The sequence below is a fragment of the Drosophila kikkawai genome, chromosome 2L (genome assembly GCF_030179895.1).
Source record: "Drosophila kikkawai strain 14028-0561.14 chromosome 2L, DkikHiC1v2, whole genome shotgun sequence".
Taxonomy (NCBI): domain Eukaryota; kingdom Metazoa; phylum Arthropoda; class Insecta; order Diptera; family Drosophilidae; genus Drosophila; species Drosophila kikkawai.
The window spans coordinates 1,358,913-1,373,803 of record NC_091728.1 but is presented as its reverse complement, the minus strand read 5'-3'; the positions used below and the strand labels follow the sequence as shown (position 1 = coordinate 1,373,803).

At 42.2% G+C, this 14,891-nt stretch overlaps 1 protein-coding gene and 1 long non-coding RNA gene across 3 annotated transcripts in view; both read right to left on the bottom strand.

Annotated features, from left to right (window-relative positions):
* Nucleotides 1-1,064: 1,064 nt before the first annotated feature.
* LOC121502387 (uncharacterized) lies at nucleotides 1,065-1,379 on the bottom strand. The gene has a single exon (XM_041775798.1). The coding sequence runs from the start codon at nucleotides 1,377-1,379 to the stop codon at nucleotides 1,065-1,067; it is 315 nt and encodes a 104-aa protein (XP_041631732.1).
* Nucleotides 1,380-1,747: 368 nt separating this feature from the next.
* Nucleotides 1,748-14,891, bottom strand: part of LOC138928012 (uncharacterized) — a 162,624-nt gene continuing 149,480 nt past the window's right edge. Inside the window, exons 1-3 of one of the 2 annotated variants that reach the window (XR_011444465.1) lie at nucleotides 13,335-14,415; nucleotides 12,909-13,000; nucleotides 1,748-1,817 (exon numbers count right to left, since the gene is read on the bottom strand). This is a non-coding gene — a long non-coding RNA (uncharacterized lncRNA). Of the gene's footprint in view, nucleotides 1,818-12,908; nucleotides 13,001-13,334; nucleotides 14,416-14,891 lie in introns of those variants that run through there. The other variant, XR_011444464.1, reaches the window with a different exon arrangement.

Sequence of the window (14,891 nt, the reverse complement as noted above, 5' to 3'; positions counted from 1 at the left end):
CCAACGGGTCCGAGTCCGTATCCGTGTCCGTGCTTGGGTCTTCGTCTCCGTCTGGGTCTGTGCCTTTATGCCTTTGTCCCGAACTCCTCGTCATGTGAGTTGGCTCCCTGACTTTTGATCTATTTCTGCCTCACATATTAAAGGACCAAATCCAAGCCCAAACCCGGCAGCATCAATGGCGCTAAGGAGCTTAAAGTTAGTCGAGAGAAGTCGCGAGTGAAGCGGAAATCCATGGCAATGGCAGCTCCTGCTGGACCTGCTCCAACTTCCTGCTCCTTGGGGATAAGCCAAGTTGGTGGAGCAACAAATCTCCCCCAGGAGAATGTCGGGAATGTGTGGAGAAACAACTGTTGCCCGGGACCCTCGCTCTCTTCTCCACATTATATTTAAAGCGGGGTTTTTCCTAGGCTTTTCCTGAGTTTTTTCTCTCTGCTTTTTTGGCAGCGAAAACTCATTTTCAGTTGCACATAGTTTGCCGCTCGTTTAATGCGAAAACTTTCAAGACAAACGGCGCAGGCGAACTGCATAAATAAAGTGTTTAGCTGGCTTTTTTTTATCCCAGTGACATAATTGCTGGGAGAAGAGCCAGCGGAATGCCTCTCCTAGCTGACACAGCTACAGCCTTTGATGGGGTTTAAAGAAGTGCAACGGCAAGCAGGGATTTGCGAGGGGAAATGGAGGCGGAGGAGGAGCCTCATTTTCAGAACGTGTGTCGACATTCCCCCTTCGACTGTCACATCTCATGGCCGCCGGGCTGTCAGCCACCACAGCGGCCTTGGAGAACAAGTTACATTTCGATTTGGAATCCCTTGGTTTAGCCTCGGGCTTCTTGCTTGCATCCATCACTGAAAGAAATGCCAGTCCATTTGGGGTGGGAATTATAGAAAGGAAACTAGCTTCTAAGCCCAAAACTTTTCTCTTCCTGTAACTTTTTGTGTCTGTGTGAAAATGTGAAAAAGATTTACTTCTTGCAGGAATGAAAAGGAACTTTTATTAATATCCAGGGAACGGCGGAGAACAAGCCAAAATGGATTTTAGATTGGCTTCGAGCTGTGTTACATCTCTCAAGCCGAGGAGGAGTCCTCGGTGGCGGCCTCGGTGGTGCTGGTGGTGGCTTCCGTGGTGCTTGTAGTGGTAGTGGTGCTGTTGCAGGGCAGGGTTCCATTTGGCGGCAGACCCCATGGGCCGCCAGGTCCACCCTGAGGACCTCCTGGGCCTCCTGGGCCTCCTTGGCCTCCTGGGCCACCCTGAGGTCTTCCTTGCTGTCCTCCTTGGGGTCCTCTCTGCTGTCCACCTCGACCACCTCGGCCACCACGGCCTTGAGCGGCTGCCATCACGATCAGGAGGGCAAAGAGGGCCACGAAGATGAAGGAGCGCATGTTGCTGGGCTTGGGTTTGCTGGCTTGGTCTGTTTGGGAACTGAGGAGCTGGAGCTGTGATGTCTCATTGCTGCCGCCACAACCCTTTTATACTGTCAGCTTTCCCCGGCAAACAGCTGCCGCTCGTTGCTGGGTAAACCCCAAACCCACCAGCTCGCTCGTGTTCTTTCTTGGTCTTCAAATGCTTTCCGTTCACCAAACTCCCAAAGAAAAGCCCATTCATCTGGCGTTCATCTGCGTCACAGAGCAGCTGCTCTTGATTCGTTTGCGTTATTTGTCTATTTGTCACCCCCTTCGGGAGGGGCGTAGAATAGAATATAGCTAATGGCCTTGTCTGTCGTCTGATTCGATTCGATTTTCGGGTGGGAGGGTGATGGGTTTTTGCGGGCTATTCATCAGGGCGAGCAGCCAGAGCGGATGCAATTTATGAGTCCTTCGCTGCAGGACCAATATTTATGTGTAAATGTTAATTTAATTTGGTTTGCTTTGGTCACTGAAAATGGCAAGCTCAAATGCGTAATGGAAACATATGAAAAGTGGATGCACTTAAAGAAATGTGGGATTTTAAAGGGTTTAAAAATTATTGATAATTATTTATTTAATTATTAATAATTATTCCTGTTTAATAAAATATGTAAAAATAAAATAAATACATATTAAAATGGGAAAAAAAGAAAGTTCGCTAATTTCAGGCAACGTAATTAAAATGGATTACTTTAACTTTTCTTTATCTCAAATTTATAAGCCATTTATCTCTCTTGTGCTTGTTCATTACAGCCAAAGCCAGCTCTTCGGAGTTCTTTAAAAAGTTAAAAAGTATATATAATCTACCTTGAATACAACTACCAATAACGATCAACTTTGCTAAGTTTAGAAAGAGTTTGTTTTAGAAAATTAAGCTCCTTCCTTTTATTCACCTTATTTCCCTTAGAAATCTCTACATTTTCCTCGCTGTGTATCCCTCCGATTTGCACTCTGGCTAAATGCAATTAAATATTAATCATACGCACTGTGTGCGGCCGGCCAGCAGCACCAGCATATATAGCCTACATATGTCGATATGTCCGTTGTCCATTGCCCGTTACTGTAGCCATGGAGCTACACCAGAGCATCCACAAATTAGCAAATTGGACATAAATTGACTAATTAGTGCTAAAAGCAAGCGAATCTACCCTCAATGTTTGCTCTGGCCACACTGCCAGCTAGAGCCCACTCCAAACATGGCCACACTCTCTGCCTTGCCCTGTGGATGATTCAATGCGAGAGGAAAAGTGTAAATGGGGGAAAATATGGCAAACTAATTTCCTTTTATTGTGGGGGCAAGTGCTTCCCTTTCCTCTCTCTCTCTCTCCCTCTCCCTTTTTAGCGCAAATTAAAATGCAAATTTTCATTTTGCATTGGAAATTTATCGCTATAATGAGCGACGCTGCAATTGCAATTAAAAGAGAAAAAATAAAACTGAACAACTATGGAATGCTTGCAATAATCCATGGACCAATGCGTTTAGAAGATCTTCAAAATTTTAATTAAAAAAGCTTGGCATATTTTTCCCCACACACACAATTGATTTTTCAAACGCTTGCACTTCAAGGTGGTGGTGTTGGGCGGCAAGTCCTGCGACAATAGTCCCTTTTGCCACTTACTCCAGATCCCCCGAAATGCTGGGGCTCCGTAATTGAAGAGTACACAAGCCCAGGGCCTAGTGCATCAATTAGCAAAGCAAACGCAGCCACTCAGCCGGCAAAGACAAAACGCAAACCACTCGCAGGACCAACCAGGACCCAGAGCGATTGCTGCTGGGATGCATTTTATTAGTTGGCGGCGCTCAACCGAGTTTTATCTCTCGGCAAACAGTTGGCAAAAGCGTCGCAAGTGCCGCACAAAAGACACAAAGAGGCGGCGAGCTATTGTCCTCGAATGGAATGCCCTCCTCACTCCTCCCATTGCCATGCAAATGCGAATGGCATTAAAGGATTTGCCTCGTTCTTGGTCCTTCCATTTGTTAGTATCGCCATCGCCATCGCCATTGCCGGCTTTTATTGACTTTGCGCATTTAACTTTTAATTTTCACCAATGTTCAAGTGGGTAAAGTGGGGTGAGGGAAATAGCAAAACTTTTCCAGTTATGTTAAATGCTGGAAAAAGCCACCCCCGAGGCGCTTTAAGCGGTTCTCCTTGTTCTGGGCGTGTAACACCTTTTTACTACTAAATGGGCTATCCATTCCCCCTGTCTAGGATAGTGCTTGGGGTATGCTGCTTTGATGGTTTTATGTTAGTTTTTACGAGTTTGGAAGAGAAAGTTTTAGACTAGTTTTATGGGATAAGAATATTTATATCATTTATCGAATCTTTAAGGGAAAATTTATAAAGATTCTGTGTTTGTTCATATATTAATGGTAATTTATAATATTTAAGAATGTATATCGAGTGGAAAATGTCTTTTGTAATATATAGATCTCGATAATATTCCAAAATTTGTTTATTTTGAAATTAAAATATCGATAAAATATCGATTTTATTGAAAAACTATACAAATATTATACTTTTTGTTTGAATAATAGTTTAAACTCTGAATCGGCACATTTCATTATTATATATCGATCCTTTCTCCTATGCTTTGCTTTTAAGGGCTACCAAATTCAGCTGTCTAGATTGACATGGCTGTTGAACCTCTTGCAAAAATGTATGTACATGTATGCCTTTAGGTGTATTATTTTATACTTTAAACTTTTAGATATTATAAATAGAACCTAGAACCTAATTAAATAAAACAGTGGCGTTTTACATTTTAAACATTTGTATTATTTAAATAATTAAATAAATAGATATATAAATATAGAAAAAAAGTTGATTTATAATGAGCCACAAGCAAATTCTTAGGCCTTGGCAGGCACAGTGGTGCTAGCCTCGTTGGTGCCAGCCTCAGTGGTGCTACCCTCGGTGGTGCTGCCCTCAGAGGTGGTGGCCTCGGTGGCAATGACTCCAATGTTGCTGGCCCCGGTGGTGATCTCCGCAGTGGTGCTGTTTGTGGTGGTGCCGTTCAAGGCAGGCACAGTGGCATTCACCGGCACAGCCTGGGCTGGTATGGCCGGGAGTTGTTTATGCTGCAACTGTACACCCTTGGGTCCAGCGGCAGCCAAGGCCACCAAAGCGAGCAAACCAATCAGGATTAGGAAACGCATTTTTCTTGATTTTTCTTGAAGTTGCTGGTGTGCTTGGTTTGAAGGAAACTCAAAGTGTGATGCCATTTTCCCGGCTACCTGCCTAATTTATAGTTTACAATATTTTCTACTGGCCAGAGAATTTCCCGTGAAAAGCTGGAAAAAGCCGACGAGCAGCTGTTGCTAGGTATCTATGAGATAAGAAATGTCTGTTCTTAGGTAAAACCTAAGCCAGACCCACGCAAAGAGAGCCTGACTCATTTACTTTGGTCTGCGTCATTGTGAAACAGCTGCTTTTGATTTGCTGTTGGTTTTTGTGTATAATATAACTTCGTTTTTGTCTTGATTATGATTGTTTTTTTACTAAGTTTTCAGGGAAATTACTGTCATTAGAAGAGACGTCATTGAGTTACGCAAGTGGCTAGGCTTTTCTGAGAATCTAAATATGGCTTTTAGCTCGGCTATAAATGTGTTTTTGCTGAACTTGAACCAATATGTATTTAGCCAAGTAATTAGTAAATATTTAAATACTTTTTTGGATAAACAAAGAAGGGAACTTGGATAAACTTAAATAATTGAAATAAAGGGGAATTACGGGATTTAATAAGACGCCGATTTTTCCAAGACATAATAAATTTAAAGTATTTTCTCTTATTTATAAATATTATTTTATAATTACTATTATATTTCCCCTTATTTACATAATATTTGTAGAACATTTCTACAACAAAATCCACCCAATACAGGATACTCTTTTAGTCGTTAAGCCTCGGTCCTTAGCCCCAGTCTGTAACCTTGTTTTCCGTGCCGTGAAATTATTTTCACACGAAGCATTTTAGAATATTCCTAGCCGCCGGCGCCATAGAGAGTGGAGTGCCATGTAAATATGGCTCTCCTCAGACTCTCCCCCTGCCACCAGCCACCTCATTTCCATCCGGAACTGAGCCGGGGATGACATGAAGCGGCTTGTGCGCATTTCGGGCTCAGCTTTTGTGGAGCTCACGCGGCGTATACTTAACCAGGGCGGCGGCGCTTCTGCCTGCATTCACTTTGCGTCGCTTAATCGGCAGAAAAAGCAGAAAAAAATCAGGAAAAAAGAAAAATGAAAAGCTGAAAGCATCGAAAAAAAATCCAAGCTGAGTTGCATGCAATATTTATGATTATTTTTTCAATTTCACTTCGATCCACAGCGGCTTCTATGGCCTTGGTAAAATTTCATTTGCTGCATTTCAGCGACGCTTTGCTCATCCTGCAGCCAACTGGAGGGAGGTCCTGCTCCTGCTTATGCTCCTGTTCCTGCTGGCGGAAGCCAGGATGTGTTTTCCTTTCAATTTGTGCAACTAAAATGCATGCGGAAGGTAGGGCAGGCTGACTTGAGTTGAGTTAAGTTCGGGCAGCACAACTTCCTGCTGGATGCACAGGAAAATAATATAGTTTTAGCCCGAGTTTCCTTTCAAAAGTTTGGCTTAATATAGTTGCATTTTCTGGTATATATAATCGCACGATTTAAGGGGCAAGTGTGGCCTTGAAAATGGGTTAAAAAAATGCGATATACTTTCTCCGGAGATTGCTTCAATAATTCTTTAGTGTTTTTTCATAAGCAATTTCGTTTCTCTCTCTGGGCAACTAATTCCATGTAAGGATAATATGATTTTCCCCCTGTTCTTTTCATGGCTCCTTTTCCTGCTTTCCCCCACCTTTACCCTGTGGTTCCTCAACAGAGATTACATTTGCTACTTTGGTATTTTCTGCGTGTGTGCTGTGTGTTTTCTGTACTTCTGCAACTGCTTTCATTTTTCAAAAGCGCGAATTTAGTCTGCCAGGCCAGCCATGTGTGTGTGGAGGAGGGATCCTCCTAAATCCCCCTTTCACCCTCTCTGCCTTGGACTGAGAGATGAATGTATGCTGACTGGCTGGCTGGGTTCATGTGTTTCACTAACCAATTTGCGCTCTGCGCTCGACGTGATTTACAGTTCCCCAGCGAGCTGTTTGGCCTCCACTTGCTCCTCTTTCACTCATGTGCCAGCTGGCGGCAGCTTAACCCACCTGTGGCCCCACAGATCATAGGCAAAAATCATGAAATAAATCAGGACTAGAGCCGAGCCGAGCCTCCCCTTGATGGCAAATTGAAAAAATCTTTATAGGAAAATATTGCAAATATTCAAATTGATGCCATAAGAGTTTATAGAGGGAATGTGAATATGGAAATTAAGTGATAATTATTAAGTGATTATTAATATTTTTATAAAGATATTTTTTTAAAGAATAATTCTAGCTTTCCTCTAGTTTTTTAAGAGGAACTTCTCAAGACTTAACTCAACTTGAAACTATTTTAATATCATCTTAATTATAAAATATTTATCATCCGTTTAAGGTTGTAGACCCCCTTGGGTTAAGCATTTAACCCCGCTCAAACTGGGGTTTAAGCCCTGCCACAGCGTCCACTAGTCAGTGGCAGAGTTGGGGCTTAAAGCGCCTTTGCACTCTGCACTCTGCACTCTGCGGACTCTGCTCTTCGCTCCTCGCGGACTGGGAAATGCAAATCAATTGATCATTTCGCTGCTCAGCCACGCCCCTTTCCCCCGCCCACATCATACCCTTCAGTGCACTGAAAGTGGCCGCTTCGCTGAGCAGGATGAGCAGGAGCAAGAGCAGAAGGACGACTCTGTACTGCATTTCATGAGCCACCGCACATATGCGTTTTGCCTCGTTTTCAATCTACTCGCTTCTTGTCGCAGGACTCGCAGGGGAGGGGGGCACAACACTCTTTCACTGGCAATTCCCCCCCCTTCTACCCCCTAGGGACAGTGAGGTGCATTCTTGGGATTTGCTTTTAAGTGGCGACGGAAGCGGCTCTGAGGATGCCACAGAAAGTGTTGCATACTTTCTGGCGTCAATTGCAGCTCAAACGAAGAGGGAAAGAGAGGGGGATAACTGTTTAGGGGGAATTAGCAGCCGCAGCGAAGCAGAATTAAGCGATTTTCAGAGGTATTAGCAGGGGAAAGGTTCAAACTAACTTAAACTCTTAATTTTCTATAAAGTCAAGCTTGAAAATAGGGTTGCATATTAAGGTAAAAGTTAAGTTAAATTTTAAAAAATACATAAAATATGTTGGGAAAGTCTTTTTTTGTTTTATTATATATATTTTGTTTCTTTTTTAAATTTTCAAAAATATTTTCAAATCTAATTTGTTCCTTAGAAAACACTTTATATATTTTTGAAATTAAAAATGTCATTTCCTTTAGTTCATGCACTCAACGTTTATTAATCAAGGGTTAAAATATACAAAATCAAGCCAATAAATAAATGAATTATAACACAAAGCTGGTAACATGTTTAAGTGGATGTGGCCACAGTGGCGCTGGCCTCGGTGGTGCTGGCTTCGGTGGCGCTACCCTCGGTGGTGGCGCTGGCCTCAGTGGTTGTCACATTGGCGCTGCTGGTGCTGTTCAGGGCGGGAAGGGTGCCATTCAGAGGCACTGGTCCCTCATGCTTGACTCCACCAAACGGAGCATGCTGAGGTCCAGCCTTAGCGGCCACCAGGACGACGAGCAGAGCGAAGAAGGCAAACAGGATGAAGCAACGCATTTTCGTTTTTGTAGTTTTTTGATTCAGGCTCAGTCAGCTGCTCAGTGGGAAGTCTCTCTGGTTGTGATGCCATTTTTCCCACAGCCAAGGCCTTTTTATAATCGCCACTTTACAGAGTTTTTCCTTGTTTTTCCAAAGAAAAACAGCTGTGACTGGCGACGTCATTGCCATGTCTGGGGGGAGTCACTATGTTTTGTTTTTTTTGGGGAAAAAACAAACCGAAAGCAGCAACAAAGAGTGTTTAAAGCTCGTGGTCTTGAAAAGAGTCTCGTGTTTACTAATCATTAATTGAGCTGTTCTGTGAGTTCTCAAGAAACAGCTGTCTAGCTTCTACTTTTTGTTTATTATTTGTGGTTTCTGTTTGTTTTTGGCTTTAATTTGCGGGTTTCGTATTAAAGTTGGGCCAACAGGTGGTTATGAAATTAGAAATTAAGTGATTTTATGTCAAGTTTTATAAGGTTTTGATGGAAAAATTTAGTTTTGGGACTTTTTTTCTTTAGTTTTGTAATTTTATTTGTATTCCCCATAGCAAAATATTAACTCCTAAGAGCCTGTAAGCAAATATTCCTTACGGCAAATCCCTGTAATAAATTAACGAGCAATGAACTCGCCGCCAGTTCGAACCTCATAAATCATTTTCGGGTCTTGGACTTGGATTTTGCTGGCATAATTATCGCCCCCAAGCCTTTGCTCTATCTTGGAGCTCCCCCAGAACGAACTCAAACCCCAAACAAATACCAATGACCATGACGAGACCCAGAGCCATGACCAAAGCTAATCACGAACGAGGAGGGGTCCCTCTTCCAAGCGCAAAAAATGTTGCCAGGCGTAAAAATGTAGCTTATCTCTGGTGTGGGTGTGGGTGTATTTCGGGGGGGAGGATTAGTCACCCTCCAAAATGGATGAAATGATGGAATGATGGCACCACCAGCAAGCCTCTCAATTATTTTTGCCTATTTATCCAGACAGTCAGTCTCCCCCCTTTGTGGGCCAAATTAAAGCCTGCAATTGTTTACTGAAAATCCATTTAAAGGCAGTCAGTCTCCTCTGAGGGCGGGCTGTAAAAATTTGATTTTAATTGAATTTCTCATTTTTGGCGTCTCCTTCGTCTCTCTGGCAAATTCAATTTGCCGCTAAATGAGCCAAAATGCGATTAAACTGGAGCAGACAGGCCACTCTCTCTCTCTCAGCCATATTAAAGTCAGAGCCTCTCTTGGTTGGATGTCCTCCAGCCAGGACATGACCATGCCTGCGGCATGTGCAACATATGTCCGAGAGAGCTGAGACTTGGGCCTAAATCAATACAATTGTTTGGGGCCGCAATCACCGCAGCAGCTCCTACACTCTGACCTCATTGTCCAGGAGGGGAACAGGAGGGTCACTCAGGAGCCAGGGGGATGTCAACAAGCAGTCGCCAAATGAGGAAAACAATAAGTCCGGGGCCAAGTTTTCTATGATCATCTGGGCTCGTTTCGAGTTCGAGCCTTTTATTAGACTGAGAAAATTGCCTGGAATTGGACTTTGGCCAAGCTAATAAGTTAGGTCTGGGTGGAGAAGGAGGGAAACACATGAAAATTAATGTAGCTATATATAGCCGAATCTTTGTTTTATGTTATTACTTGAATTTAAGTCTATTAAGACTTTAGTTTCTATGTAAATTTGTATTTAAATTTCTTAAATTATTGGAGTTTACATTTTGATTTCATTTTTAATCTAATTCCAATTTCAATATAAATTTAATTTGTTTCCTGGTTTGCCTAGAAATTAATTTAATTAAATTGTAGAAAAACATTTTAATTAAAATTCCTAATATTCAAATAATTACACATTTAAATGAGGTAAACACAAACCAAGTAGCCTGGCTTATTTCCGCTTTTATTACAGATTTAAATGCTATAAATAGTGTGTTGCCCAAATAAAACTATTTAAAATTCAACAAGCTTTCGATAAATTGCCCAAAAACGAAGGCCTTAAATCTTGCTCTCTCGGTTATCCTTTTCGATTTACTAGGGTTCATCATTTAGAACTTCTCATTCCCTTTGCAGGATTTGCATCTGGCAACAACTTGTTGTCCTCTGTGTCCCCGGCGGTGTCCCTTTTTGTGTGCCTTGGGTTTTTGCCAATTGGCGCCAAAGGACATTGGGGCAACCCAAGCTCTCAAAGTCAGAGGCAGCTGCGGTCGGGCAGAGGCAGAAGAACAGCCAAGGAGCCAACGAGCCAAAGAGTTAATAAAAAGTTGTCAGTGAACAGCAAGTTTCTTCGTCTCCCCCCGCAAGCAGAAGGATTCCTTCGTTGTTTTATGGAGCTTCTTCCTTTCAGCGGCTTGCAGCATCAGCATTTCTATCGCTTCAGCTGCTTGTTTTTCCACATTTCGACATTTCCACTTGCCGGTACAGTGAGTCCTGCGGCAATGCTGCGGCTCTGCTTTTTTATTTGCATACAATTTGCCAGTTTATGGCCGTCAAGAGCCCCGGTCTCCGGCGGCTCCGGTTCTGGTTTTTCGCATCCACAACCCCCCCTCAGTTCTTGCCTCATCAAATATATGTTATTTGTATTTATTGATTTCCAAGTGAAAACATTATTGAGGTTTGGCCTCAGTCATGAAAATTGTTGCGTAGCCAGAGACCAAAATGTGTGTATGTGCCCTTGTTGGAAAATGTCGAACAACAAAAGGACTTCATTATTATTGGCTGCATTGTGTGTGTGTATAGTGTGCGTGTGTGTGGTGTGTGTGGCTGTCAGGATGCTGGGGCCATCGTGAGCTGGCAAACTGATTAAATTGAATTTCATATGCAAAAGGTGAAACTCAATCAAGAAAACATAAAGGCGGCTGGCACACAGCACAGACAGAAAATTATTTAACTACAAAAACCATGTTTTAAGTTAACAGCTACTTTAACTACTGGTTAAACTATAAATAAGGCACAAAAGGAACTTTTTAATTTACAAAACTTTAAGAAAAATCCTCAGAATTATTACAAATCTTTTTAAATTTGTCATAAAAGTTTTGAAAAGAAAATTACGTTGCCTAAATAATTACTTGTCTTAGATAACAGTAGCCTAAACTTCAGGTTAAATCTAAGGAAATCAAATATCAGTGTAAATTGAGTCTAAATTCCTGTTTAAATATTAATTAAAATATAAAATTAAAAGTTTAATTTTGCTTGTAAATAAAAACCCACATTTTCTCACAGTGTCCAGTATTAGTTCCCCGGATCTAGCTGCGTGTGTGTGCGAGTGTTCGGATTAAGCAAAGCCAAGGCAGCTTTGAGGCTTTGTTGTGTGGCAGTGATACGACCTTTCCACCTTTCCATTTATCCACCTCCCCCTTTCAACACACCTGCTGGCGCCTTTGCATCCTTTGTATAACCTTTGAGGTTGAAATTAATAGCAAAAATGTAAATTAAAAGCCACTCGGCCAAAGGAAAACCGTCTCTGGACTCTGCTACATGGTGGGGCTTCCTCAACCATTCTTCTGCAGAATTAGTTGCCATTTCAATGCCCTTCCTCTTCCCCGTAGAAATGCCGAGTACTTAAAAGTAAGAGCTGTGTCTGGTTTTATGTTCATAGCTTCGCATAGGTGATAATTTCATTTGCCCAAATCAAAACTGTAGACTCCTCGGGCCCCACACCTGAGCCCCCCATATCGAGCTAATAAAATTTTAATGAAATTACGAGTGAGTTCCCCTCTCAGCGACCTCTTCCTTCTCGTAATAATCACGGTCGAAACATTTTATGCCGCCTACGTGGCAGGGCTTGAAGGTAACGAAAAGGCCAGGAACTCAAGTGGAGCATAAAAGGAGCTATTAGCTGGCATATTTTTTTCACCATTTTCCCACATCTCCCAAAACCCACAAGCCATTTCCATTTTCATCTCCAACCCGTTCCTGTTTCCTTCTCCCCGGCTCATAGCCCATTCGCGGCGCTGAGGACACGCACATTTCGCCAGGCATTTTGGAGAGTGTGTCCTTACACACAGAGGAATATGGGGATGTAAAACCCCGAAATTATCTCCTTAAATTTGCCATTCTAATTTAAAAGGAAATGAAGGCAGCTAGATCATCATCATGAGGAAAAGCTGAAGGACTTTGGCAGCCATAAGAAAGATTTACTTGTACTTATTTTTATGTAATCTTATTATAGATTTTCTTTTATTTTTCTATATTTCCTTGGTTATGTTTTTATGGGTTAATTAAAGCTTATGATTTGGCGGGACTGTTCCACATGGTAATTTAAAAATTTAACTGAAAACACATTCAACATTTAGTTTTTCTTGTGCATTTTAATGCTCTCGTTTTAGTTTATGTTTCCCTCTTAAAATTTATAATTTAAAACCTTTGCAATCATTAAGTTTCCCAGTGTAGGTGTGTGCACATACACACCGCGTGTGTGTGCCAGTGTGCATTAATGATGCATTGCATCTCCGCCAGTCCGAGCTCCCGCGTGCCAGCTTAAAACGCTTCGCATCGCTTAATTAGAGGTGAACTGCGCTTCCCCTCGCAGAGCAAAAGGGTATAGAGAAGAGGGTAGAGTAAAGGGTAGTGTAGAGAGTTAGAGGCGGGGGACTTGCACTTTAACTGACTTCTTGTCGCGGTAATTGCCAGGTAACACAAGTTTTGATTCAAGTTTTTGGACCAACAAAACCAAAGGTACTGCCAAGCAGCTCAGAGTTGAGCACTGTTTATGGTATTTTAAACAGATTGTAATATTATTTCCCTTTAAATTTGTATTTATTTAATAAATATAAAAAGGTTTAGCAAGAATAATTATATAAAACTCACCAGACAAAGACTCCTTTTGAGGAAAAACTCCAATTGTTTCTTGTAAATATTTTCTTTTCAAATGGTTTTTGTATTTTCTTTGGTTTTAAGCACTGAAAGAGAGAAGAAAACGTTGTTTTTAGAGGTAATTGTTTATTGCAATTAAATTCAAGAGAGTAAAATGTTATTTTAAGTATGTGTAGATTATAAAGTATTACCTAAAAGTAATTTAAGAATTTAAAAAAAATTCTAAAAATTTGTTTTCTAGCTAGAAAGACTCGCCTGTTGATGCTGATCAAGAATATATATGATTTATAGGACCAAAAATTGCTTTTTCATAGGGTAAATGTATTAAATTTTAAATATTATTTACTAAAAATTAGAATACCCTGCAATGTCATAATGAAAACCCTGTCTCAACGTACTCAAAGTTAAGCAAAGCTCTACCTTTCTCGTGTCAGCATTCGCTCATCTCTTGCCTGGCATTACGCATACGCCGCGTGGGCCCGTAAAACTTTCGCTGCACTGACGTCTAATTAAAACTTATTTCTGCAGTTTCTGCCAAGACAAAGGGATGACTTCCCTGCTCTCCCCTGCCTGCTCCAGTTGCTGTTGATTATGTTGATGCCAATGAAAATATTTATCAAGTTGGCAAGCGGCAGGCGGCAGGCGGCAGGCGGCAGGCGCTCTCCTGCTCGGGGCAAACAATGCAGATTACGCATACGCCGTGTGTGGCAGGTGAGTTGGGGTGCGTGTCAAGTTGCATTTTCGCGACTTTACCGCTGCCAAAAAAGTTAAATGAGGCGCAAACACATGCACACAAGCTCGCGAGAAACTTTTGGCGCTGATTTTGACACGTTGGCTTAGCTTTTCACCTGCGTTTTGGGCTTAGGTACCTCTCATTTCCACCTGTGTCACCTCTAATTAAAAGTTCAGCTGCTGAATTTAGTGCTCCATTTCAGGCTTTGGCTTGCTTTAATGTCCAGCAAGCATTTACTAGGACCTGACCAGGCCAGAGACCAGCATTCAGTAGTCAAGGACGCCGGATTCCGGATTCCGGATTCGGATTGGGGCGACATCTAATGACCGCACGGCTCGTTTGCTTCATTTGCAGTGAAATGGATGCACAAACCGCAAGTCAAACACAGCAACAGACACAGCATAGGCCTGGGGAAAGGGAGCAAAATTGAGAAATTTGCCAGAAAATGTTTTGACAGTTGAACTCCCCAGAATCTGTCCTCCGCCCGCCGCCCAGGGCCTGTGCGTTATTTGATCTCCGCTCTCCAGGCCAGTTAGCACTTGTTCTTGTTCCTGGTAAGGAATGGGTCGTGATAATGGGACATGGGACATGGTAATGGAATGGCGTTGGCTCTCCTCTTTCAATGGAAATGCCAATCGAATGGGTTTCGAAGGGTTCTCTGGCAGGTAATCTGATCAGAAGCACACGTGTGCTTAAGTTATTTCTCAAAATCAGGTCATCGTATTGTGAGATTTTCTCATTTCCTTCATTCCTTAATTTCTTAATACTTTTTCCAGTCCAACTATAGGGGTTTTTCCTTCAGTGGATAAGCCAACTTGGGTTTATTTTATGCCAAGCTGCTAGCAAACATTTCAGAAAAGTGATAAATACTAAATCAAGTTGGCTGCGACAGCCATATCCACGTGCTAGCCTAATCATAATGTGGAGACCAGATTGGACGGCAAATATGGCAGATATTATATTTGCCAGATTTCATGGGGATTTCCAGGCGTATCCTTGAGACTTTTTCTGTTATTTTGCGGTTCATTACGTTTCTGGAGCGCAAAATCAACGCTTCAAGTTTGCATTCGTCTCTCGCATACACATACTCAAACTCGATAAAATCGGTGCGGAGAGACACGTACGAACGACAGTTGCCGTGGCTCCTCCTGCCTGAGTACCCTTTCCCCAAAAGGCTGGCTCTGCAGGAAGACTGGCTGCTTCTGCTAGCTGCTCCATCAACAGTTTGTGGCAGCTTGTTGAAA

What these genes read in the sequence shown, in the direction of transcription:
- LOC121502387 (XM_041775798.1), bottom strand. Translation starts at nt 1,379, where the DNA reads ATGCGCTCCTTCATCTTCGTGGCCCTCTTTGCCCTCCTGATCGTGATG.